The 27,614-nt window shown below is 35.7% G+C and overlaps 1 protein-coding gene across 4 annotated transcripts in view; it reads right to left on the bottom strand.

Annotated features, from left to right (window-relative positions):
- Positions 1–27,614, bottom strand: part of LOC150101039 (uncharacterized) — a 592,625-nt gene that overhangs the window by 375,711 nt on the left and 189,300 nt on the right. For all 4 annotated transcript variants that reach the window (XM_090401634.1, XM_090401633.1, XM_090401632.1 and 1 more), the window contains exon 9: positions 7,409–7,465. In XM_090401634.1, coding sequence (XP_090257760.1) covers positions 7,409–7,465 — 57 coding nt within the window. The remainder of the gene's footprint in view (positions 1–7,408; positions 7,466–27,614) is intronic.

The raw sequence follows: 27,614 nt of genomic DNA, 5'->3' as shown, positions 1-27,614 counted from the left end.
TACCAAGTACCTTTGAAGCAAGTACCTTCTATCCTCAAGGACAGAAGGTACTTGACAAGTAACAGACTGATCTGGAGGAAAATTGTAGATAGGAAGTTAGTAATGATGTAAATTTTTCACCAAATCAGTCTGTTACTTGTCAAGACTCCAACATTATCAGATCTTATATTTCTATCGTCTAAGGCACTTTGTACCGTATCAATCCACTTATATCTTGGTCTTCCTCTGGATCATTTTTCTGCCAACCTGGCAGAGAACGCTTGTTTTGCTAATCTTTCCTCGCCCATTCTGTTTAAGGGAACATACCACCTGAGATTAGCTCTGCTAATGCATTCCTGGATACTGACAATGTCAAGTTCTTTCCTAATATCCTCGTTTTTAATATGATACTGCCGTTGATGCAATCTGTTCACCCTTCTAATCTTTCTTAGGACTCTCATATCTGTGGTCTCTAGTCTTTGGTCAAGTGTTTTACTTCTGACCCAGCTCTCATATCCATAAGTTAAAACTGATTTGAACACTGCCTTGTAGACAGCTAATTTAGTGTTTTGACTAATTTCTCTCTTATTCCACATGAATTTATTCAGTTGACTTCCTACCATACCAGCGTTGATGATTCTGTTGTCTATTTCCATATTTAATTTACCATCTTCACTAAAAAATCGTGCCTAAGCAGCTGAAATGTTTTACTTGTTCCACAGGTTCTCCATTAACAATACAGGTCGACATTTTCAACGATTCTGCCTATTTTCATTCTCTTTGTCTTTTTACTGTTGACCTTCATACCATATCTATTACAACAGTTATTCAATTTAGACAGGGAATCTTGCAGACTTATAGCAGATTTATTTAGAAGTATAACATCGTCTGCATAAAGCAAAGAGCTGAGATTAACACCTCCAATTTTGATATCAGGTTTAATACCACTTTCCTTCATAAAGTGATCCATATAAATAATGTACATCCTTGTTTCACACCAGATTTAACATTAAACCATCCTCCTGTACTTCAATTCTAACTGCTGACTTATAATTCAGATAAAGACTAAGTATTGCTTGATATAATTTCCCATTCACACCATATAACTATAGCGTATTGAATAGCTTCTCTCTTGGCACCTTATCATATGCCTATTCCAGATCGACAAAACTTAAATACCAATGTTTATTATATTCTCATGATTTCTCAATTATTTGTCGTAAAGTGAATATCTGATCTTAACAGCCTCTATTTGGCCTGAATCCAGCTTGTTCTTCACCAAACTTTTTTCCCACAATTCTGGTCAACTGTTTCTCGAGTATACCTGCATAAATCTTACCTGGAACACTCAGTAGAAAAATACCTCTGTAATTCTCAGATTCAGTTTTATTTCCTGCTTTTATGCGTGTGTGTGTGTGTATATGTGTACTATGAGAGCTCTACTCCAATCATCGGGAATTCGTCAATCTGTCCAGGCCTTCTGAACTATGCAGTGCAGCCACTGTAAGACTTTTTTACTGCCATACTTCACCATTTCTGGTGAAATATCATCTATCTCCTGCTGCCTTTCCACATTTCAGGCTTTTGACAGCTTTTTCTACTTCAAGTATAAATACGTATCCCTGACTACATGCCTGGTCAGTGTTTTTACCACTGTTGCTGTCATCACTGCTTGTTTCATTTAGCAATTTTTCGAAGTAATTACTTCTTACTTCAAGGATATCTTTTCCTCAAGTTTCCATGTCACCTTTATCATCTCTAACTCCTTTTACAGCACTCTTTCCTCCATTTCTATGCTTCTTCAACAACCTCCAGAATATTTTGCCACCTTCTTGATATTTATTTTCTATGTTCTTGCCAAAGTCCTCCCATGACTTTTGTTTTAGTTTTACACAGTGTTTCTCTTTCTTACAATTGTCTCTGTATTCTCTAATTGCACAAGCAGACTTATTTGCCAGGAACTTTTGATATGCTTTCTTTTTTTTTTCCCTTCACTGCCTCTTTTACTTCCTGTGTCCACCAGGAAGTTCTGATTTTTCTATCATTGCGGAGATCCTCACTACGCGGCTCTTTCACTGAATCAATCAGGGTATTCTTCAGAGCTTGCCAAACTCTTTCATTTTTCTTGAATGATGTCTGTGTATTTTAGTCTACACTTCACATCTGACAGATGCTCAACTTTAATTTGCTTTAAAACTTTGTTACTTGTTCTTCTTTTCAATATGAAACTCAATTTTATCGTGATCAAGACTAAATGGTGATCACTTCCAATTTCAAATCCTCTGCACACTCTGGTGTCCTGCACCAGGGAGAAAACATCACTATCAACAATAACATAGTCAATGAGACTTTTCTTATTCCTTGCCTCTTCTCTCCAAGTGAATGTGTGCACATTTTTAAGTGGGAACATTGTGTTAGTAATAACCAGTCCATGTCCTGAGCAGAAATCCAAGAGGTATTTGCCATTATTATTAGCTTTGCTCTTTTTTCCAAATTTTCTCAAAATATTTTTGTATGTCTGACAATCATTTCCTACTCTGCTATTTAGATCCCCAACAAGGACCAATTTTTCCTTTTTCATTGTGTCAGTTGCTTTCTGTAAAGCCGCAAAATATTTCTCCACTTCTACCTTAGTAGAAACTTCTGTGGGAGCATATGCACAAATATGTCTCATTGTCCAGTTCCCCATTCTGATATTTGCCCACATCATTCTACTTGAAACTGCCTGCCATTCAAGCAGATTAACTTCATATTTAATGTTGAATACTATGGCTACTCCTTCTTTTCCTTGATTGTCATTACCTGGATATAACATTTTGTATTTAATGCTCAGAAAGATCTCACCAGTTTTTGTCTTTTTTACCCTATTATGTCAATCTGGTACTTATCTAATTCCCCAGCTACCTACTTGAAACTGCCTGCCATTCAAGAAGATTAACTTCATATTTCATGTTGAATACTATGGCTACTCCTTCTTTTCCTTGATTGTCATTACCTGGATATAACATTTTGTAATTATTGCTCAGAAAGATCTCACCAGTTTTTGTCTTTTTTACCCTATTATGTCGATCTGGTACTTATCTAATTCCTCAGCTCGCTTCATTTCTTTGCCATTCAAGCTTCATATACTGATAGTACCGATCTTTAATTCTGGTGATGTTGAGTTGGGGTGTGTTTTCAGATTTGTTCCAGTAGCTGACTTTTTGCTGTTTGCCCTGGTTCCCTGGCAAAAACAACGGGGGCCTTGTTTAACAGGGTGACGCCCCAGCCGGCATGAAATTTTGTCATGTTGTACCATCAATTTGTGTTTTGGTTTAAGCCAATAAGAATACAATTTGGTCAGCTAAATCCCAAATTGCCAACCCATCCTTGTTTGTTCAGTATCCAGGTAGATACCCAACAGGACACACCAGGAGAAGGCGAGGATTTGACATTAGGTCAGAAACCCTGGTCGGTTCTCCACATTCCTTTAAATCCCCCCGCACCTGCGCCACCCAACCCCCTGTTCCGGTTCTCCTTTAATTCTGATGACTTGAAAAGGAGATATGAAGGGCAATTGCACAAGTTTATCCAAACCATTCCAACTCATGTGTCCAGAAATGGATAACATAAGACACACATTATGGATCCAGAGGGGCAGAATTTATGCTACTGTTATTAACTAGTGAACTTAGGCAGTGAAGAAGCCAGCAGTGGCAGACTGTACATAAGCACTGCGACACTGCAGCACCCCCCAAGGAAAAAAATGAAAAATTTTAATTTTTTTTGTGTTTATATTATAAATACTGACAATGCTTACAACATTATATAAATGCAATACAACATGTTAAAGGTTACAGCTTATGTTTTGACATTGATTGAATAGTTAATAATTGGAATTGTTCGATTAACGCTTTAGATTACAAAACAAATACACTGCAATCTAATGCAGTATCGATATTAACATGTTCGACCAATTGCAGCCAGCCTTGCTGATATTCGTTTGCGCTTGTAATTGCACGTTACATGTCATTCCAACACTATCGTATGCTTGCACACGTTATTTCTGTGAGATACAAAACTTTTATTCTTGGTGTTTGTTTGTGGTGAGGATGAAATATTTTTAATAAAGCAATTTTTTAATATGTAAATTTATTTATTAATAAATTGGTTACTGATTAGAAAAAAAATATTTTTTTTTATTTTTATTTATTTTTTTATTTTTGCAGCACCCCCCCCCCACACACACACTTAAAATTTTCATGGGCTGCCACTGGAAGCCAGGTATCATTTTAAAGGATTGAAGTGAGGGCAATTAATCAGCAATATGAAGAGAGACTTTTATCTCCTCTTTGGGAATGGATCTCTCTCTCAAAGCATGTCTTAGATTGTAATCTCCTTGCTATTCTTCAATGGGATGATGATAATCTTGCAACACCTGATGTTACCAGAATGTAGTTCTGTTTTATTTCTTGCACACACACACACACACACACGCAAAAAAAAAGTTTCATTCACTTTCATTTATTCTTTTCATAATACTCAGCTTTCCAAATGTGATCACATTCCTCTTCCTGAGCTGATTCACACCTCTAGACTTTCCTTACATGAACACATCTTAGCCATACTTCATCCTTCAAAACTGAGGTATACTTTCCTGCTTACAACATTACTTTAGCAACTGCTGACATTATATAAATTCCAAATCCACCTATCCTTGGAATGGAATGCTGCTCACAAATTGGCATGATGTACCTAAAACCTCCATAAGAATGCTTAATGCTATAGAGAAGAGAGCAATCCAATTAACTGATGGTACCTCTCTCAGAGATTTACACCAGTCACCTATAGACATTCCATTTCTGCCTTATCTCTTCTATAATTATTTTTCATGAGCAATTTTCACCTAAGTTAGCTATCATCATCATTTCCTTTACTTTTTTCCAAGAAGGTAACAGCATAAGTAGCTACTAATAAACTTTTGTTTCGTTTCAAAGGCTGCATTCTCAACATAGAACAACTAAAATATTTCAGCTATTTAGGCACAATTTATAGTGAAAATAAGAAATTAAATATGGAAACAGACAACAGAATAAGCTGGTAGGGAGCCAGTGAATAAATTTATGTGGAATAAGAGAGAAATTAACCAAAACACTAAACTAATAGTATACAAGAGTGTTCAAACCAGTTTTTAAGCCATGATTCTGAGAGAGAGGTAGATTGAGGGAGGAGGTGGAGATTGCAAAGGAACAATTTGGCTTCATGCCTGGTAGATCAACAACAGATGCTATCTTTGGGTTATGACAGATGATGGAAAAATATCGAGAGAAACAAAGGGAGCTACATCTGGTATTTATTGATCTGGAGAAAGCATACGATAGAGTGCCAAGGCAAGAAGTCTGGAGGTGTCTGAGGGAGAAGAAGGTGCCGGAGAAATATGTCAGGTTGGTGTGGGAAATGTACAGAAATGTGAAGACAAGTGTTCGTACCTGTTTGGGACAGACAGAAAGTTTTCAAGTAACAATTGGCTTGCATCAAGGGTCAGCATTAAGTCCGTTTCTGTTTAATATTGTGATGGAGGTGGTAACAGAGGAGGTAAGAGAAGATGCACCTTGGACAATGTTGTATGCAGATGACATCTTGTTGTGTGTAGATTCAAGAGAAGAAGAGGAAACTAAACTGGAAAGATGGAGAAAAGTACTGGAAGAGAGAGGTATGAGACTGAGCAGAAGTAAGACAGAGTATATGTGTTGCGCAGTGGGCGGTGACCAGGAGACAGATCTGGAGCTGGAAGGAAATGTCATCAGGAAGGTGAGAGGCTTTAGATACTTAGGTTCAACAGTGGAAGAAGATGGAGGAGCTGAGAAGGAAGTGGGATGCAGGATACAAGCAGGTTGGAGGAACTGGAGGGAGATGGCTGGAGTGTTATGCGATAAGAGGGTGCCGATCAATCTGAAAGGCAAAATTTATAGGACAGTAGTGAGGCCAGCTATGACATATGCTATAGAAACTGTGACCTTAGGAAAAATAACATCAGCAGGATGGAAGTGGCAGAGATGAGAATGCTTAGGTGGATGTGCGGTGTGACCAGAAAGGATCATCTGAGAAATGACTATGTCAGGGGAACAGTGAAAGTTACGAACTTAGGAGCAAAAATACAGGCGGCAAGGTTGAAATGGTTTGGTCATGTGATGAGGAGGGAGGATGAATATGTGGGAAGAAGGGTCATGCAGATGGATGTGCAAGGAAGGCGGAAGCGTGGGCGGCCAAAGAAGAGATGGAGAGAGCTGGTAGAAGAGGACTTGAAGATGAAGAACTTGGATGTGGTGACAGCCCAAGACAGGAAGGTGTGGAGGAGACTCATAACAAACAGTGACCCCACTTAATTGGGAGAAGCTGTAGAAGAAGAAGATTCTGAGAGAGAGGTTAGAAATAAAGCACTTGATCAAAGATTAGAGAAGACAGATATGAAAAGTTCTGAGAAAACTTAGGAGAGTGAACAGATGGCAGCAATGGCAGAATCATATTAAAAATGAAGATATTAGGAAGGGAACTTGACCCTGTCAGCATTCAAGAATGTGTGAGCAGAGTTAATTTAAGCTGGCATGGTCATTTAAACAGAATGGGAGAAGAAATGTTAGCAAAACTGGTATTTGATTCCAAGATAGCAGAAAAAAGCCCAGATGAAGACCAAGATTTAGGTGGATTGATTCAGTCAAAAGAGCCTTAGAAATCCAAAATGTTAAATATGACACTGGAGTGCTGATTAGTAATAGACTAATTTAGAAGAAAACAGTTGATAGAAGATTAGTAATAATGTAAATGCAATCATGTAGTATTGTTGGGAAATTGATGATTATGATGATGAAGAATTTTTAAGGAGCTTTTAGGTACATCACTCCACCCCAAATGTAAACATTTTAAGAATGAGCTGATCTTGGAATCTACTGATGTGACGTGTTTATTCCAGGAAAGGCTAGAGGTAAATGTCAATCCAAGGAAAAGAGAGGATAAGAGAGAGAGAGAGAGAGAGAGAGAGATCTAATCATATGAGATTCATGAAGGTCACCAATCATGGATTTGAGGCCACGTGACCTGTTCCAGTCTCATGCCATCGCTTTCTTGGTGTTTCTTTTTCCATTTATTTTATATCTATATAGCATTTTTTGCAGTCTGCTATTGTCCACTTGGTTTAGATGTTCTAACTATTTTGATTAATTTTTACTTATCATCCTCATCATGCAGATTTGGATTCATTAAAATGCATAAAAAATTACATGAATGAATTTAAGTTAAAAATGATTTTGTGACCATATGTTACATACCACATTACCACATGATTAAATAATATGCAAAAAATGTTTTACTTTGATTTTAAAGATATCATCTCTTTCAAGTCAAATTTCTAATAATTATAGTTAAAAATCTGTTTAAGGTGGTGAAAACTTGCCTTTTAAAAGAGCTTTGATCATCTGTTTCCCACACATTACGATATTTTTCAAATGCACTAAGGAAGCAAGGAAAACAGGAGAACATAGAAAAAATATATTACAGAATTAATATTATAATTCATAAAATATAAAACAACATCAAAATTTTCTTTTATTTATTTTTTTTTTTGAAAACAATATATTTAGAAAATGGAAGTTATGGTTTTAAAAAAAATCATTAAATTACTAAGGAATAAGGTTCCTGAGTGGGAATACTATTCCTTTGATAAATTTCTCTCATGATAATGTTAATTGTGATAAAAAGAAAAAAGTAACAATAGTAATAACAACATAATTATATAATTTAGAACATGTACTTACATTTCTGGAAGAAAGGCCAAATCTCTATGGTACCAGGTACTACCAGGTGGCTTTTTTGTCATGTGAAAATATGAGGGTAGTGTATTATGTCTGTTAATCGTGTAAATTCTCAGGTTGGTTTGCCTGTTTTGTAGAATACAAAACTGAGTTCCTGGAAGGCAAAACATTGAACATTAATAGGAGACTAGCTAACTCAACTTCAGAAAACTCTCCAGATGGTAGATGAGTTTCATCATCCAGTGTAACACCAACACTTGCACCTGAAGCTTGAAATGGTCAAAACCACATTTGGACTCTAGGCAAAGGCCCAGTTTATATTTCTCATTTCCCCCTGCAATACAATATTGTAAAATTCGATGTAGCTTAGAATTTTACAAGCACCTTACATCGACTTTTACAGAGGTCACATCTCAAGAGATTGTTATAAAAATAACCTTTGTATGTCACTGTATAAAGAATGTTAAAAGCCTATGTAAATAATCCGATGGGAATTAACTTGCTCAAACTTTGTAAACAAAGAACATCTAAAATCGGTAAGAACAAGGGTTTCCGGTGGCAAAGCATTGCCACCGGAAACTTTATATTATTGCTCTGACTAAGTGTATAAGAAACTTTTGTTTACGAGCTCAGTATATGAACACCTTCAAGGTCAATGTTAAAAGGATCGACAAGGATCAGACAAGGTTCTGCTGTCTGACAAAACGGATCTAGGAGTGCACTTAAAAGAAGAAAGAAAAAGTTGGCGCTGGTGGTAGATCAAGGAGTTGCACCGAAATATTTGGGGGGTTTCAACCATTCATGCAAAGTTCTGAAGAAGGAGGGATAAACGGCATCGACGAGAATATAATATCGAGCATTAGCAGTTGATTATCGAGGACACAATAATCATGCAATCAAGGCACAGTTGCTAAGCCATATGTCTGGCTCAGTAAAGAATCCATTATTATGGATAATTCCATGTCCCTCCTAATAATTTCAATTCAAACAACAATGAAAATTCAGGCAAAGAGAAATAGATTATGTAAAAAAAAAGAAAAAGGTAAATCAACTGAATAGTTTCTATCTACAAAACCATGCCTACTTTTTCTAACAGAAACTCAAATTTATCTTCTTCAAAGACTATCAAACTCAGTTTTCCAATTACATGCTCTTTGATTATTTTCATTTCCAAACTTTGGAAATTCTAAGTTTGAAATTACTTGTTTTGATGTTCAATGGCTAAAAAAATTCTGTCTGATTTGATCAAATTGATTTGCCATCTCTCCTAATGGAATCAACAGATGCTGACCTTTAATTTTTTTAATTTTCTTCCATAGTCAATTTTCGTCAGTCCAACTTTCATAATAGTGAAGTTGTTTTCTTTGGAAATTTTAATGTTCATTACTCTAAGTGGCTTTCCTTTTCCAATTACACTAATCTAGCAGTCAGAGATGCTGAAACATTTGCTATCATCAACAATCTCACAAAACTTGTTCACAAGTCTAATTGAATACCAAATGACTATAACCCTCACCAAACATGTCTTAATCTTTACCTGATGAAACTATTCTAAGTAAAGCAAATGTTTATCCTCTAGACAATTCAGGCAGCAATCTAGCATTGATTTCTTCTCACATGCATTTCTTCTAGGATAATAAAATGCCAAATAGAATGAGCTCTGTGCTTTCTATGCTTCATTGGATGGTTTTAAAGTCTTCCAATTCTAACATTTGCACTGAATGCATCCCTGAAATAATTCCTACTGGTAACAAAACATTCATTCCCAATTATACTTTACATTCTTATATCTTATACAAGCCTCGATTTTCAAAGATGTGTGTGTGTAATGGCTGTACATGAGAAGGATCAAGCATACCACAATTAGATTTCATCAAAATCTCCAGCTTTCCTTTGGGTTTTATACTAAAGTTTCAAATAGTTGTAAGCAAATAGTCAACATATCCAAAACTAAATTTGAAAGGACCAAAAGCAGGAAACTAGCTATCATATCTAAATGGTAGTCATGTTTCTGGTTGCCAACTGGCTGTACTTTTGTCTAACTCTGCTTTCATCACTGCTGTACAATATACAAGGGTGGTCTGAATAGTTCTCAGCCTAACAATGAAAAAATGAATTTAAAATTTCAAAATTATTTTTATCTTTCAACATAATCTCCCTTAAGACTAGTACATTTATTTCATTTACTTCAGACGGGATAATGCTGCTGGAGCAGCATTATCCCGTCCCTATAGTGGTTCTCAATAAGATCTGCAAAATACCCCTCTATAGCTGCAATCACCTCTTGATTCTGCAAATCCCTTAATTTTCCCATTGCCAAAACACCTTTGTGGGCAGGTGCATTGTCCTGATGAAAGATGATTTTTTTTTCTTCTGCAAACTGGGTCTTTTTTCATGAATTTTTTCATCTAGTCTGATTAAAAGATCAGAATAATATTCCCCAGTTATTGTTTTACCCTTTTCAAGATAATTAATAAACAAAATGCCTTTAGTGTCCCAAAACATTGATGCCATGACCTTTCCTGCTGATGGAACCGACTTTGTCTTCTCTGGCGCTGAACAATCGGCTTCTGTCCACTGTTTTGACTGCTGTTTGGATTCTGGTGTGTAATGATGAATCCAAGTCTCATCGATAGTAATAAATCAACGCACAAAATCAGTTTTATTCATGTTAAAACACTCCAAGCACTGTTCAGAGATTTTCATATCAGTGCATTTTAGATCTGCTGTGAGCAAGCGTGGCACCCATCTTGTGCAAAGCTTGTCATTTGCAATTCTTCATGTAAAATATGCCCTACATGTTCTTTTGAAATGCCTGTAGTCTCAGCAATTTCACATACTTTGACTCGCCAATCATTCAATACCATATCATACACTTGATCAATGATTTCTGGTTTTGTTGTTTACACTTTTTGGATGTCGTTCATGTGGATCATCTTCAAGGCTAGTACAGTTACGTTTAAACTCAGCAGCCAATTCTTAATTGTCGAAAATGAAGGAGAAGAGTGCCCATAAACTTCTATGAACTAGGAATGAATTTCTTTTGGCATTGAACCTTCTTTACAAAGAATTTTATAACCGCACGATACTCAATTTTATCCATTTTAAGGGATGCAGACAACACTTTTGCTTCAGAAAGCTGTATAAAACAAATTACTTGATAGAATAACTTGCAATTTCACATAGATGCTTATGACAGATGTACCAACTTAGAAAAAAAAAAATTTTGCCGATAGCGTTGCTATCTATCACTAGAAATATGAGGGTTTCTGAAAAGTTCTAGGCCTTGGCCTTTGATTTTTTTTTTTGATCCACCAATTTTAATTCCAACTGAAGAATCCTCCAGCCCTGCCAAAATGTATTCACTGTACAAGAACTTTTCAGAAACCCTCATATTTCTACTGCATCATAATGAACTAAAAATAAAATTTTTCCAAACATTCTAAATTCAATTTTTTTTTACTGATGACATTGATGTTGTTGTTATGTTCCATCGAGTCATTTTTGACTCCTAGTGATCCTATGAACATACATTCTCCATCAGATCTGTCCCTGGCCATGTCTTTCAGAATTTCCAAGAGCATTCCAGCTGTTTCTTTAACTCCATTCATCCATCTAATTCTTTAGCAAGCATCATCTTCTCCAGACTGTCATTTGTTGCATAATATGTCCGAAGTATGACAATTTTTGCTTGATGATCATAGCTTTGAGGGAGCAATCTGGCTTTATTCTGTCTATCACTGATTTATTGGTTTGCTTTGCAGTCCATGTTATTCTTAGTAAGCATCTCCAAACCCATAATTCAAATGCATCTATCTTCCTTCTTTCACTCTTTCTCAGGGTCCAACTTTCACATCCACACAGTACTGCAGGGAATGCCATTACTTTCATGATTCTGATTTTTGTTGCAAGGCTAATATTTTTATCTTTAAAGATCTTGCTTAAATTTGTCATTGCTTTCTTTCCGAGATCTTCTTCTAACTTCTTCAGTACAGTAACTATCTTTATCATAATATAAATAGTCACAAAGGGCTCCTAAGAGCACAAAACTGTTAATTGCTTCCATTTTCTCTCCATATACTTCAAAATCATTAAGCTCGCATGTTGCCATAACTTTTGTCTTTTTGAGGTTAAGTTTAAGACCATATTTAGCACTTTCTTCTTTAACTTTCATAATAAATTCCTCTAAATCTTCTTTGCATTCTGCTAGCAAGGTGGTATCATCTGCATACCTCAAATTATTAATATTTTTTCCACTAATTTTAATCCCAACTGAAGAATCCTCCAGCCCTGCCATTCTTAAAATGTATTCACTGTACAAGTTAAACAGGTATGGAGATAAAATACATCCTTGTCGCACCCCTTTACCTATAGTGAAATACCCAATTTCTCCAAGATCTTTTTGGACAGTAACTTCTTGTTCATAATAAAGATTCCTCAGAAGGAAAATGAAATGCTCTGGTACTCCCATTGTTCTTGACACATTCCACAGTTTCACATGATCTACAGAGTCAAAAGCCTTGCAATAGTCAAGGAAACAAAGGTAGACATTCTTTTGATATTCCTGTGCTCTTTCTATTATCCATCTCACAAGATTTGATCTCTTGTTCCTCTGCCTTTTCGAAATCCTGCCTGTTCATCTGGCATTTCTCTCTTTATGAGTGGTTCCAGTCTTATCTGAATGATCTTGAGTAACACTTTACTTGCATAAGAAATCAGTACTATAGTTTGATCATTTTCACACTCTCTTGCATCGCCTTTCTGACATTGGTATAAGTCCTCCTATTTCTAAATAAACCTCCTCCTATCATTCCAAATGAATGACATTCAATGCTACTTTTGATTTCCCCCCATAAAGAGATCAGAAGAATCTTGTCCAAACTGGATACCAAAAAGTCTTCAGGCCCCTGGTGGTATTTCTCCAACTGTCTTGAAGGTTTCTGTACTCCAGAGTTCATTTTTGTTCCAGTTCCCTTCTTTATTCCCTCCTATTATCTATTCTGCAGCATGAAAATTACCAATCCAAAACTCATTTCTAAGTACAACATCAAATCTTTACTGTTATCTTACTATCCATCCTCTCACATTTCAATTCTTTATAAACACAATGAAGAAAACCATTAAGTCTCTCAACTAATAAAAATCAACAGGGAATCGTCCTACTTATGTCATCTATCTTTAAGCAAATGCCATGAAAATGTATGAGGAATCTCAAGTGATTGCTCTCAATATCTCTAAGGCATCCAATCATGTTTGGCACAAATGCTTACTAAGTAAAATTCCACCATGAATAACTATTATTTTTCATGAAATTACAATGTACACTGAATATTAATTATAATAACCTTAATTAATACTTCCGATATTTCAGCAAGGTCAAACTACCATCATCAGGGAACAATGATATGCACACACAGGCACTGACACAGGGTAAATGAAGCTAAAGAAAAGCAACAGAAGTCAGGCCTAGAGTCCTAAACGGTGTTCCCTGGTGGGGCTATAAACTGGGTAATCTTGGCCATTGGGCTGATGATTTTAAAATGTATGCTTCCCAAATTTGGGGAAGTTTCATGCACCCAAATTTGATGAGGTTTGGAAAGTTTCTCAGGGCTAAGGCAGATTCCAGGAATAGCCTCTCATATTTGTATTTGCTGTGGTGGAGTAGAGTAGCCTTCTTTCAGCATATCCTATGGTGAGTGTTCAAAGCATGGTCAGCAAGTCCTGAGTGGCTGTAATGGTGGAATCAGATGTAGTCTTTGTGTTAAAATTTCTGGTATTGACTGTCATGTCTGTTTGGTTATAATAGGACAGTTTGCAACTGAAAATGACCTGATAAACACCTGGCAGGTCTAAGGACCAGTCACATTATGACAGACATAATGTGACTGGTCTTTGGTAGAATAAAAAAGGATTCTTTAGGAATTTTGTCGAACATTTTGATATTCTCCAGATGTATGGAATGGTGATAGATTTTCTGTAGTCTCTGTTCTGAAAGGGGGGGGGGGGGGACAGGAGTTGTGGTTAAGAACTTAATAAATATTTTTTTTGGATTTTGCGTGGGGGGGGGGGGGTAGCCGTTGGCTAAGAAAGTGTTGAGAATATGGTTGAGTTCAGTAGTTAGGACACTGTTGGCAGAACTAATTAATTTTGCCCAATTATATAGAGTTTCTATAATCTCATATTGCTGGGGGGAAAGGGGGGGAGTGACTTGGTGAACGTATCTACCAGTATATATGAGATTTCTGTAAACAGAGAATGCCAGCTATCCATCATGCAGGTGTGTAATCAGTGTCCATGAAGGAAAGACTGTTGTTGTTATTTTCCTTTTCTAAGGTGAACTGGATATCCTGAAATATTGATTGTTTAAATGTGTTAAGAAAATGTTGAGTGTATCCAGACCATGTGGCCAAATGGAAAACACATCATCCACATAGTGTAACCAAATAGGAAGTTTTTTCATTGTTTCCACATCAGAATGATAATTTAACCTTTTATTTTCTAATAAAAATGATAACACTGTAATACAATCAGAGCTTCTTGCTGTGTAAAAGTTCAAAACATTCACTGAATTCTGCATATACACAATAGTCTAGTGAAATGAAAACTGAGATGACTTGAGAAATTTCTGTAAGGATTCCAACTATAAAATCCATTCAGCTACAGTTAAGGAATAACTGAAGTACAAATAGGTGTGTACACATTTTGTCAAATGTACCAAAAATAATCCAAGCATGATTTCTATCAGTGGTGTACTCTGAAACTACAATATTGTAAGCTAATGAAGAGAGGGGGGGAGGTTGGAATTGACTGGAAGTCGGACTACAGATCATAGATGCTCACATTGACTAATACATTCATTCTGGTTAGGGATGAATGATGTCTGCATTGCCTTCATGATCACTTTCTGAATATTAACCATAGTGGTTTGATGAAACAATCAGTATTATTACTCTGAATGTTAAAAAATTGTACAAAATAAATGTTTGGTGAACTTCTGTAGTATTATATAGTGGTCTCTGTAAATATGTGTTACAGATCAAAGATTGCTTAATGGCTTTCCCATGACAGCCATTTCATAGGAGAACAGACTTTGCAATCAGAATGATGTGAACATGAATTTCCTGGAATTTGGAATTTTCATAACCTTTTTTCGTGAGAATCTCTGAATTAATAAGACTGGACATCCATTTCACACTGATCCCTTCATTCTTCAAACTCTTGAGATGCATTCTGATAATGCATTATTTAAATATTTTTAATGCTTCCCATGCACTGTTAATATCCGTCCCATTCAGCAACTGATAATATAGGACCAAGAATAATATACTCCTCAGTGGGTCATAATTTCCTGGTTTGTAATTCAGGATGTAGCCTTTTATGAGAAAGATATTTGTATGCTTAGCCACTTCTGAGGCCAGTACAGCATGATCACTCCCACCAACTCGATGTAAAAGAGTCACATCTGTATGAGATACCCTCTGACAATATAGGTCTAGCACTCACCGTCCTTGAGTTCTCTCTATCACATGCTTTCCATATTAGGTCTCATACTAATAAGTAATTTCTCCAGTTGCCTGATACCAAATGCATTCAATCCATTCATGGTCATCTCTCTTATTATTTTTTTATGTGACTCCCAACAAATGGTTTTGTAAACCTATAGCACATTCATGCCATGGGTGGGTTAAATAATTCCATTCTTCCTTCAAACTCACTTCACACATCCAACAACTCACAACATACCACCCTTCTCCTTAATTCAGTATTATCATATCTTGATAACAAACATATTTCACTCTCCTTTACTCTCAAATTCTGTCAGCAGTCTTTTCATATCTTTTCTTATACTGAATTTATCATTAGTTAAATCAGTTCTACCTATGATAACATAGGACCAAGAATAGTATTCTTCTTGGTGGGTCATAATTTTCTGGTTTGTAATTCAGCATGTAGACTTTCTGAGAGGGATATTTGTATACTTAGCCATTTCTGAGGACAGTACACCATCTCTTTTACTTTTTTTTTCCCTGTTTTTCTGCAAGCAAAACTCAAAAATCAAAAATTTTTGATTTCAGAATGCTTGAAGTAATTGTGTGTTAAGGCTTAAGTGCTGAGAGAATATTGTGTTAGAAGTGTAATGGAGTGAAAGAGCACTAGGAAAGGATTAAAAATGATATTTATTTCTTCCAATATTTCATCTCAGTTACAGAGACACTGAGACTTGTAACACACACACACACACACACACACACACACACACACACACACACACACACACACACACACACACACACAGGCAACAGAAGACTAAGTGAAACACGTGGACAAAAGACTACAGGCTTCTGTGGACACACAGGAAGATCAGCTACCATCTGCAGTCTGCAGTCATAACTATGGTCAATCAAGCCTTGCAGACCATGCTCTGGATACAGCTCACAGAATCAATTGGAAAAAGACCACCATGCTCCATCACAGTAAATCTTTATTATGTGACACTTCCAAGGAGTCCAAGGACTCATTAAGAGAGGACACTCTACTTCATTCTGCTACACACAATTTAGAAGAGAAAGACTGTTTTTAAAATCTGCTGCTGCTCTTAAAAATCAGCTTAATTTGAATAAATACGGTTGCATAAAGTTTCCCAAAACATGAGGAACAATAATACTTCGAGATTAAACTTCTAACATGAGAGTACTCGAAGTAGCAAATGGTTATCAATGGCATGTTATATAAGTCAACCACCATATACCATATTACATCCTTTATATTTAACCTTTTTAACATTTGATATTATATGATGATGATCAGCCTGTAGAATCCCACTGATGGAGGAAAGCCTCTCCCATATGAAGGAGGGTTAGTTCTCCTGTACATCTCCATGGTGACACAGTTCATTTTGTGAAAGTGCATGTATGCATGTGTGAATTAATATAAATAGTCACAATGATATGTGCCCATGGTGAGATTCGAACCCACAGCCTACTGGCTGGAGAGCAGATACACTAACCACTTGGCCAATCAGGCCAGCTTTTATATAACTTACATAATGTAAATAATATATAAATTATATAAAAATATATAACTCGTAAAATATACAATTTTACATAATATGTAAAATTATATATTTTATGAGTTATATCAGTTGTAAGACTGATATAACTTGTGGTTATATCAGTTGCTTTAATATCATTTTTGTTCTAGGTGTTTATCATAACTTTCCAGATTCCCCCATCCCCTTTATATTGTATATAAAATATAAAATTATATTTACATTTATTAGACCAATTTCTCCACAAATGATTGCAATGTTATTAATTTTTATGCTAAAAGTGCAGAAAGAGACAATAAGAGATAATAAATGAGCAGGGGCCAACACTGTTTGCCTGCTCACTATCAACTAATATTTATTTGTGAAATAATAATACTTATCATTTTTTGAAATACAGTTTTAAAGACTTTCAAGGGACTTTTGCTTAATTGCAGAAAAAAATATTATAAGAATGATTATCACATTTCAATAAAAAAAAAAACAATGTGCAAGTTGCATTTTGTTTTTCTGCAATTGGTTACCATTTTATTATTATTATTACTCCACCCTTCATGGTATCAGCAGATTCATCAAGTCTCCCATCAAGATCACTTCTTTTTACATGCCCAACCAATTTGCTTAAACATTTCACAATCATTAGTATTATCGACATTTCCTAGCCTATAACAGCATCCTATCAGATAGACCAGACTGTTAATTTCAATTTCACAACACACAGATTCAAAATCAACACATGTATTATTATTTTCCACATGTGAACACATGATTCCTCTGCAATCATTAATAGTGCCCCACCCCTCCACTTTTCACCTTCTTATCCTTCCATTTCTATTCCTGGCATGACATCATCCTCAGGCAACCAAGTTTTCTCTTATACCAATTATTTTTGGGCATAATGACTCAATCGATGCAAAAAAAAAAAAAACTCAGCTCTTTTATTGCAAATGCTCCTTACTTTTGCATACAAAGATAATCCCTGTGTCTTTGAAGTCATTCTACAAGCACCAGCATTCTTTACTCTAGCTATACCAGACCTCACTATATCCATCCCCCCCTCTCTCTCTCTCTCTCTCTTTGGTCAGACCACTCCCATTTCTCTGATCCTGGCTCTGATTGCTTTTCATACCTGTCTCATCCTCACCTTTGTGCATTCCATCAACTTGTCCTGCCAAAACCACGTCTGCATTAGTATCATTAGTCTTCATATCTATCTTCCTTCTGTTGTTTGTACAACCCATTTGACTGTACTATCCTGCTTCACAAGTGCCCTTTGATCGTTTGTGACATTAACTTCTTTATTTTGTGCCTTCTTAGCAAACAATGGCCTTTTTTTAAATGCCCACATTCAAATGCAATCCATCAACTTTAAACCATTCCAACTTTCCTTCAAATTCACTCCAGATTCACAAACTGAACCCCCTTTGCCTCACACAACTCAGCCAGCTTGCTAATTATTATCTCTGCTCTCCTTCTCAAGAAATTCACTATTGTCATATCTGAGCAACACACTAATGACTTTTCCAACAACACTATTATCTCTTCCCTCCTACAACAACTTTCTCAAGTCTCTATCAACATTCCTTTTTTCACTAAGTCATTTGTGCCCACTTTTATCACTAATTCTGATGTCTTCTGAATGATTTCCTTCTCTGTAAAGCATTAGTTATTCGTTTCAATGTTCCATCAGGAAAGCATGTTTTTTTAGTCATTGCACCTGTAATGATTATTTTAATTTTCAATTATTAGAACTTTGTTAACTTTTCTAGCACTGAATTACAAAATACTGTAGTGACTGTAAATTATAAAATGCACTTTTAAATTATTGCAAATGTATCATTAAAGAAACATATTTCATATATCTGATTGATTACATTTACAGATTTCAGCAAAATATTATATATCCAGGTCAATTATGATCCTGCTATGACTTTGAATTATGACTACTACCTAGTAGTAGTAGTAAAAATTGCTACAGAACCAATAATGAACATTATAGTTGCTTTTTTCATATTGCTTTGATGAATAACTACTATTAACCTAATCAATGTAAGGAAAATAGTAAAGCATTTTCACTTTTGCAGTCAAAAAGGTTGCAAATTTCATTATTCTTAAAGAATATGCATCTGACTTTAAGCATAATTAAGAATAATTCACTTAACTTAAAGAATACCTTAAGAACACTAAACTTTAAGAATAACTGATTATTCTTAAAGAAAGTGTCAGTCAGTAAACTTTTCAGACTAAATATAAGTTAATTATGTGACGTTATATTCCTGAGGTCATAACTGGCACATAATAGAACCGTTACTGTTGCTATATTACAAGTATATAAACCACAAATTCCTCTCAAAGGTAACTCTACTTTGATGTGGTGAGGGGCTTGCATGCTTTGACAACCCAGAGAGCTACACCAGCGGCTGCTTAGCAAATAGCAGGACCACCCAAGCCAGTCAGGTCTCATTTGGGTAGGAGCCAGTCTAAGTGAGATATCCTGGAAGTGGACAATAGCACATTCCAATACTGGAATGGGGCTGAAGATATGCAATATCACGAAAGGGCTCATGTCCAGACAGCTATTTGCATGGCTGAATCAACATTACTGGCAATGGCTCTGTGGTAGAAAAGGAAAGGGAAAACCCACTCTACTATCCTCCCATGACAACCACAGCTACAATGAAGAATGATGATAAGAGTGGGGCAGCTACCAGCCTATCAAACCAAGGTAATACCTCCAGGCACAGAGGAAAAAGGAATGTGAATTCCCAGTCTCGACACCTAATGAGAACCTATGATGTTCAAAAAACTGATACCTTTCTCAGCCACAATCCAATTATAACCAAAAAGCACCAATTAGGGAAAATTACAAGTATTGGTACTTGTAATTTTCCCTAATTGTAAAAATGAAATGAAAAGACTGGGAATCGCTGAAGCACATTGGAAAAACAAGGGACACTTTACATCACAGCTATATAAATCTATAAACAGAAATAGAGTAGCAATAATTATCAAAAAATGTATGTGCAAATCAGTGTTGAGCTACCCCCTATCAATGATAGGATAATTTCTTTAAGGACTGACTGTAATCTAATACTAATCAAACCAAGGAGCTGTAATAAGCACCAAGAGCAGATATCAACCAGAAATTAAAAGAAGAATTACCATGGCGAGGCCAGCAATCATGCAATTGTAGAAAATAATGAAAGATAGAAACATTTCTATCACCACTAAATCAAGACTAGTCAATACCTTGGTGTTTTTTGATTATCATTTATGGTGCTAAATCTTGGACACTCAGCAAGAAAGATATGGACATGATAAATAGCTTCAAGATGTGTTGCTGGAGAAAGACGTTGAGAGTTTCCTGGATGAACAAAAGGTCTAATGAAAGTATAATAAGTAAACTAAAATCAAGAGGCAGCTATGTGACATTGTAAATGACAACCTTGAAAAACTTATCATCCAGGGCAAAGTGGAAGGACAAAGAAAAAAGAGGATGTCCAAAACGAAGATGATTGGGACTAGATTAAAAAGATCACTGGACTTACTTTGGAGTTGGCCACTGCTGCAACAAAAGACAGAAAGGAATGGAGAAACATTGTGGCTAGAAGGGGACCGGCAATAAGAAGAAGAAACCACAAATAAGTGTAAGCATGTTTACAGAACATCCAGTTCAGCCCACCATCGAGAGACAGTTGGCATAAAACACGTTATCACTTAGCTGACTTCAAAGGATGAAAATAAAGTGAAAATATAAGAAGACTATAAACTTTTAATATCAAATGCTTATTACAAGGTTCGTTACTAAGTTTTCTTCACAGCCCACATTATCAGAGAAGTAACAGATACACATACTTTTGTGAGAGAAAATTAAATATTTTAATATATATATTTCATAATTATTACTGAATAACAAAGTTAAAAGTTAAACTGAATGACATTTTATTTAACATATTAAAAGAAAGACAAATACCAAATAATATTATAAAAGCTATCATATGTATATATGAAAATAATCAAATACAAATAAGATTAAATCATGAGCTATCATATACGAGAGAGAGTTAAACCAAGGAGTATGACAGGGATGTCCACTCTCAGTAACTCTTTTTAATATCTACCTAAATGAAATAATAATAAAATGGAACATCAAAGTATTAAACTTTCTCCTACTATGAACTTAAACACTCTCCTTTTTGCTGATGACCAAATAATAATTACAAATTCTGAAGATAACTTACAGAAAGCCATTTTAAATCTAAATGAGATAGCCAAAGATTGTGGAATGATAATATCAACAGAAAAATCAAAAACTATTGCCTTTAAAGGACAAGATCCGGTAAGAATTAAAATAGTAATAGATAACAAGATTTTAGAACAGGTGAATTCATTTAACTACCTATTTAATTCATAAACCTAGGTCGTATGATTACATATGAAAATGAAGAAGATATAAACCTAAAAATTGCAAAATATTTAAAAATAACAGGTGTAATTAACTCTATATGTAAACCAAACCTAGTTCAAAAACAAACCAAACTAAAAGTATACAGTACATTAGTCCTACCAGTCTTATTGTATGGAAGTGAAATCTGAACAATAAAACAAAAAGACAAAGATTAATAACAGCTGAAATGAAGTTTATGAGAAAAACTGCAAAACATATGCTATTTCATCAAAAAAAAAAAAAAATTTATGAAAGAATTAAACCAAGAATCAGTAATAGAAAAAATTTAAAAATATAAACATAAATGGATGGAACACATTCAAAGAAATTTTGACACCACTGCGGAGATCCAGCGCGAATCACAGAAGGTGCTTGATATGCTTAGAAAAGAAGACTTCCAGGACACGTTCCAGAAGGGCAAGAACACTGGGAGCACTGTATTGATATGCAAGGGGACTATTTTGAAGGTGATAGTGTGTAAACATAGATAAATAAAGTAATTTCTCATAAACAGAGCTAGTCTTGAAACTTTTCAATACCACCTCGTATATATACAAATTTCATGCTTCTAGAGAATGACTATCTCTCCAAAAGCCTAATTTATATCCTTTTAAATGTAGTCCAGCCCAATGATATAATTTCATTCTCCCATTAGACTTGTTCCTCAAATCTATGCTCTGTATACCATTCCTTCTACATCGAGTCATTTGCTATTAGAATCCTTCTCAATTCACTTCAAAATCATACTATGACAACAGACTCACAGTCGTCACTATGGAACTTTTTTGTATCACCTTTTTACAAATATTCACCAGCATCCATAATCACAGTGGAATTCATACCCACAGCAAAAACTTGAAACAATTGAAGAGATGCAGTCAGGACTACAAACTTTTAAACTAAAAAAAATCGTTTTTTTTTTTTTTTGTTGTTGTTGTTGTTGTTTGTTTGTTGGTTTGATTTTTGTAAATACATCAAAGGTTCCTTCGACAATTCCTTCTTGGAAATGTAGAATTGTAGAACATTTAATAAAATTATTGGCAATTTTCAGATCAGTTTCTCATGTATTGATAATCTGCTTGAAGTTATTTTGAACTTTAATCATCATTAGCATTTCTTGATATGTATCCTCAACAGGCGTACAGGATAGCATGATGTCACCACATCCTGGCCACTGAAATAGAAACCTTTATGCAGAGTACATAAATATCACTTATGCAGCATATGTGCAAAATACTTATGTGCATCACCATGTATTCTAGGAAACTATTTAAGAATGCTGCAGATCAGTAATCATCAATAGTGTTTCTCAAAAGGTGAGATATCCCAGGTGTTTAATCAGTAGAAAACACTCACATTGTTTATCAAAGAGGCAGAACTGTGGTCTAAGACAGTCTGTCATGAATGAGATCGACATTGTCTAAGATTTGTATGAGCAAACAGAATTTCCTGTATGCAGCAATTGACAGAAGCCTCTAATAAAAGCTGTTCCAAACTCACCAAACTATGTACAGGAAATTGAAGAGGATTGTTATTGACAGTTGCATGCCTATACATAAAATAAATTTTTAATGGGGTGACAAAAAATAAGGGGCATATTAGTCAATGTCATATATTTTTCAGTTCTTGTGTTCATATTACTAGTTTGTTAAGAAGTTGATTTATACTTATAGTGTACGTGTGATCACAGGTGTCTTAGGATAAACTAAGCCATTAATATGGTGAGTTAAGTCAGTAATTTGATGTTATTCTTTCATAGACTGGAATTTCATACATGTTCCAAGTTAGGCCTAATTTAAATGTGCTTCATGATTAGCATTCCATTGCCAATAAAGATATGACAATCTGTAACTAAAAAGTCAGTTGTAGTTTTTAAGTTGCTATTGATTAACTTTAAAAAGAAATGTCTTTTGTCTTTAATCATAAAGACAGAAGCTTGGCAAATGTGTTTAAAAGGAATAATCACCATATTAATATATAAATGTTTTGAAATTCCTACCTTGAAGCTGTTTGAAATGATCGATTCTATAGTTTATGATTGGTATTTGACAAGCGTATGGTTACTCATCATACATTTAAATGAATTTGGTATTTAATAATAATCAGAAAGATAGAAAACTAGCAAGTTTATTTTAAATGGAACAGTTATTGTACACATATGTTAGCTGCATTCTGTCTATTATTTGCAAATGAAGTCCTAGTGGATGTAACATTATCGTGTAAGGGATTGAGCTTAAAAGCTCACAAAATGGCCTTATCTGAATGTAGTTCTTTCTTTAAGAGTTTATTTATTGAACAATTTTTTTAAACATCCCTAGAACAGGTGATGGCAACAAAAAATATGCTGGTACATTCTGATGTTCCAACTCAATGTCATATGTTTACTCCAGTTGCATATCAGCTATCCACTTCTGCTACTGTTGTGTTATTTTATTCTCAGTCTGTCCATATAGCATCAGAGCCTTGTGGAGATAGTCAAACATTAATTCCTTGTTCTGTACCATCTGATCCATCTCTGCCCAATTATATCCCAAAGGACTCAGTACAAGTTATCAAATCAGGTGCCCTGATTGAAGGACCTCTCATATCACCTATTGCTTGTTCTTCATATCAAATTAAAAATATGCATAAAATGCTCAGTCTTACCAATGCTGGATCAGGCAACACGCACTCTCGTCTTCAGGAAGAATGTGATTTTAGCCATGGTACACAGGCCTTGCCTTTTGCTGGAATAAAACAAAAACAACCTGTGGAAGAGTTGCCCCTGTTAAGAAGATGAAAAAGAGGAAGGCCAACAGACCTAGTCACAACAGAGTACTCAAGGATATTAATGAGGAGGCAGTGTCGATCACAAGGGAAGGAAGATCAAAGCTCTCTCCACCTACTTCTTCATCAAGTCGAGTATCACATCCCAATTCATGTGTAAACACTGGTGTGATGAGGAAATCATTTTCCAATGATCAATGTTCTATAATGTTGGAAAGATCAAAATCCAGAGAGAGGATACAGTAATTGACCTAGAGTTACCTCTATTATCACAGATTATGACAACAGATAATGTATCTTCTGATAGAACGCATTCAAGTGCCACAGTAAATCCACATGATAAGCAGCCCAGTCTTACCACTGTTGAATTACTTAACATTCCACCTCATCTTAAAGTGTCAGCGTTAAGTGAAGATGGTCAAACTTTAGTTTACTGATCTATTCTCCCTGAGTTTTCTATGTCCACTCAGATTACTCATAATACTTTTGATGGTCCTCTGCATTGTGATAATAATAATAATACTAGTTCTATGATGTATGAGAATATACCTGGGATGCCTGTTATCGCTGGGTCAGAAATTCCTAAGATGACTTTTAGGGATATTCTTTCTTTGGATCTGACATGAAAGCAAAGACAGTGGAGGCAAGATATGAAGTGTATGCATACATATTGAAATAAAAGGAATTGCTGATATGCATGGTATAATGGAAGGAAAGATGGTCATCTGAAAGTGGTAATGAATGATTCGAGAGTAGCTCTATATGGAGATTCAATTATTAGAGGTGTGGTGAATGAGAAGGTGCATAAAGTTTGTTTTCCTGGAGCAGAAAGTGCACAGCGACAGGAGGAATAAGAGCGCGAAAGAGTTGGTAGTAGGGACAAATGATTTGGATGGGAACAAGGAGAATGTCAGACTGGATATAAGGAGGTTGCTGAGGAGAGTAAAGAATAATAGTGTGGTAGGGAAGGTGCCCAGGTATGATAGTGATGATTTGAGGCAGCAAGCAAAGATCATGAATGCTATATTAGCAGAGCTATGCGAGGAGAAAGGAGTGCAATTGGGGAACCTGTGGGATGAATTTGAGGGACAAATGGAAATGTACAAGGAAGATGGATTACATTTAAATGGTTCTCGTGTGAGTCAGCTTGAGTAGCATGAGTAAAGAAGATGAGAAGGCAGAGACACAACACAGACAGGAAAATGGGGAAATTCGGGGTGGACAAAGGGTTGCTGCATGAAAATTGTGGATGCCGGATTCAAAAGTAAATGTGTGAGTGGGTAAGATAAGATAGACATGGTCTGGGATGGGAAGGATCTAGGTTTGTGGAGAATTGTAGGATCAGTGGTTGTATGGAAGAGACTAAGGAGGGTATTAAGAAGAAACATCTTCAACGTGGTGTAAACAGGACTTGTTATAAAGTCAGAAATAGTCTATTATGTTTCTACACCAATGTGAGAAGTATTCGAAATAAGAGGGGTGAAATTGTTGCATTGATCGGGTCTATTTTCCCAAAAATCATCAGACTAAGTGAAACTTGGTTGAATGAGAATTATATCCAGATAGGAATAGAGATGGAGGGTCATGATATTTTTTGTGAAAACAGGCAGGAGGAGGAGTGCTGTTAATGGTAGCAGGTTTTATTCCCATTTAAAGTGGAGATTCAAGACACAAACAACTGAAGTGCTTTTGAGGCAGTATGGTGCAATGGATGAAATATTTAGTTGGGTGTTGCTGTAGATCTGGAAATATGAAAAGGAAATGTATAGGTAAATTAGCCTGGTAAATAAGAAAAGAATGATTAATATAGATTGGAATGATTGGGAGCAAAGAGAATGAATTTTTGGAATTTTTGAGAGACAACTACCTTAGGCTATGTGATGGAGGGGTACACAGTTGGTTATCAAGCGTCCTGGATCTGATCATCACATCAGATGATGTTATTATAAATGGAGTGTCAAATCTTCCACCTGTTGTGAGAGTAACAATGATGTGATCACTTGGAGGGTGGCTAACCATATGAGGACTTCTGTTAGAAAGGGATATATGTGGAACCATAAGGCTGTTGGTTATGAGAAGCTTAGGAGACAATATAGTAATGTATTAAGGAACTGGATGAAAGGCTATCAATGTTGCCTGGACCTTACTCAAGAACTATCTAGTGGAGGAAATATCAGAATGTATACCAAAGGTTAAGAGGCTAAACGGAGCATGTGTGAAATGGATGAATGAAGAGGTAATGCATGCAATCTGGAAGAAGAAGAATGTATTATGGAAACAGCATAAGATGAGTGGTAATAACCAGTTGCATGAAGTGTATAAAGAGCAGATGAAAGAGGTGACTTGCTTGGTGAGGATGGTAAAAGGGCAGTATGAGTGACAGTTAGTTCATGAGGCTAAAAAGAATTGCAAGGAGTTTGTTTTTTTTATACGTAGCCAACAGAAGAAAGAAAGAATGATTATGGAAAGATGATACTAGTTGGTGAAAATGGTAGAATGATAACAACTGCAGATGATATAGTCGAGATGTTTAATGAGCATTTCGTAAAGGTATTTAATTCTTGTGAATGTGACATCGTACAGATGAATACAATGGGAAGAATGGAAGAGGAGGTACTCGTGGTGAGTGAACAGAAGCTACATGAAAAATTGAGTGAACAGGAAGTATATGAGGAATTGAGTAAATTTGAGGTTAATAAGGCAGTAGGGTTTGACAATATATCACCACATAGGACTAAAGCATCGAATTATAGACCAATCTGTGTCTGGAGTTGTGTTAAAGTATTGGAGAAGTTATTCAGGACCAAGATCCAGAACAGAATTGATAACAGCAGCATTCTCTTTGAGTCAGCATGGGTTTACTAAAGGAAGACTGTGTTTTAGTAATCTGCTTATGTATTATAATAAGGTGACCAGTGCATTGGATAAAGGTGATGCATACACAGTGGTCTATTTAGATTTAGCAAAGGTCTTTGATTGATGGCCACATGATAAGCTGGTGATTAAACTAGAAAGCATGAGGTTGGATAGTAGGTCAGTAAGTTGGATAAGGGATTAGCTGTCTGAGAGGTATCAGCAAGTTGTGTATGGAGGAGCGATATCCCAGAAGAGGAAAGTTAGTAGTGGTGTACCATAATGGTCAGTTTTTGGGCTGTTGCTGTTCAAACTTGTATGTTAATGATATCGGGAAGGGGGTCTGAATGGTGATATTCAGTTGTTTGTAGATGATGCAAAGTTGGGTGAGAGCAATCAGAAATGAAGCTGATTTTGTAGTTTCGCAAGACTTGAATGTGCTGGCTAAACAGGCAGGTATTGAGGTTGCCAGTTCAGTGTTGCAAAGTGTAAAGTTTTAAAATTTGGGAAGCAAAGATGGAATGCAGAGTATATAATTGGTGGCAGTATCTTGGAGGAACTGGTGGAGATGTAGGATCAGGGAGGGATTGTGGATAAGGACCTAAAATTTCGGGGAGACATTGCTAGAATTATGAAGTCAGGACAACAATTATGACAATGATGCAGAAGATACTAAAGTGTAAGATTCCACTATATAAGACTTTGATTAAGCTACATATGGACTATTCTGCACGAA

Source organism: Typopeltis vanoorti, chromosome 12, assembly GCF_054136105.1.
Source record: "Typopeltis vanoorti isolate ZY-2024b chromosome 12, IOZ_Tvanoo_1.0, whole genome shotgun sequence".
Classification (NCBI taxonomy): Eukaryota; Metazoa; Arthropoda; class Arachnida; order Uropygi; family Thelyphonidae; genus Typopeltis; species Typopeltis vanoorti.
The sequence above is the reverse complement of the archived record's forward strand: the minus strand, read 5'-3'. Positions and strand labels throughout refer to the sequence as shown.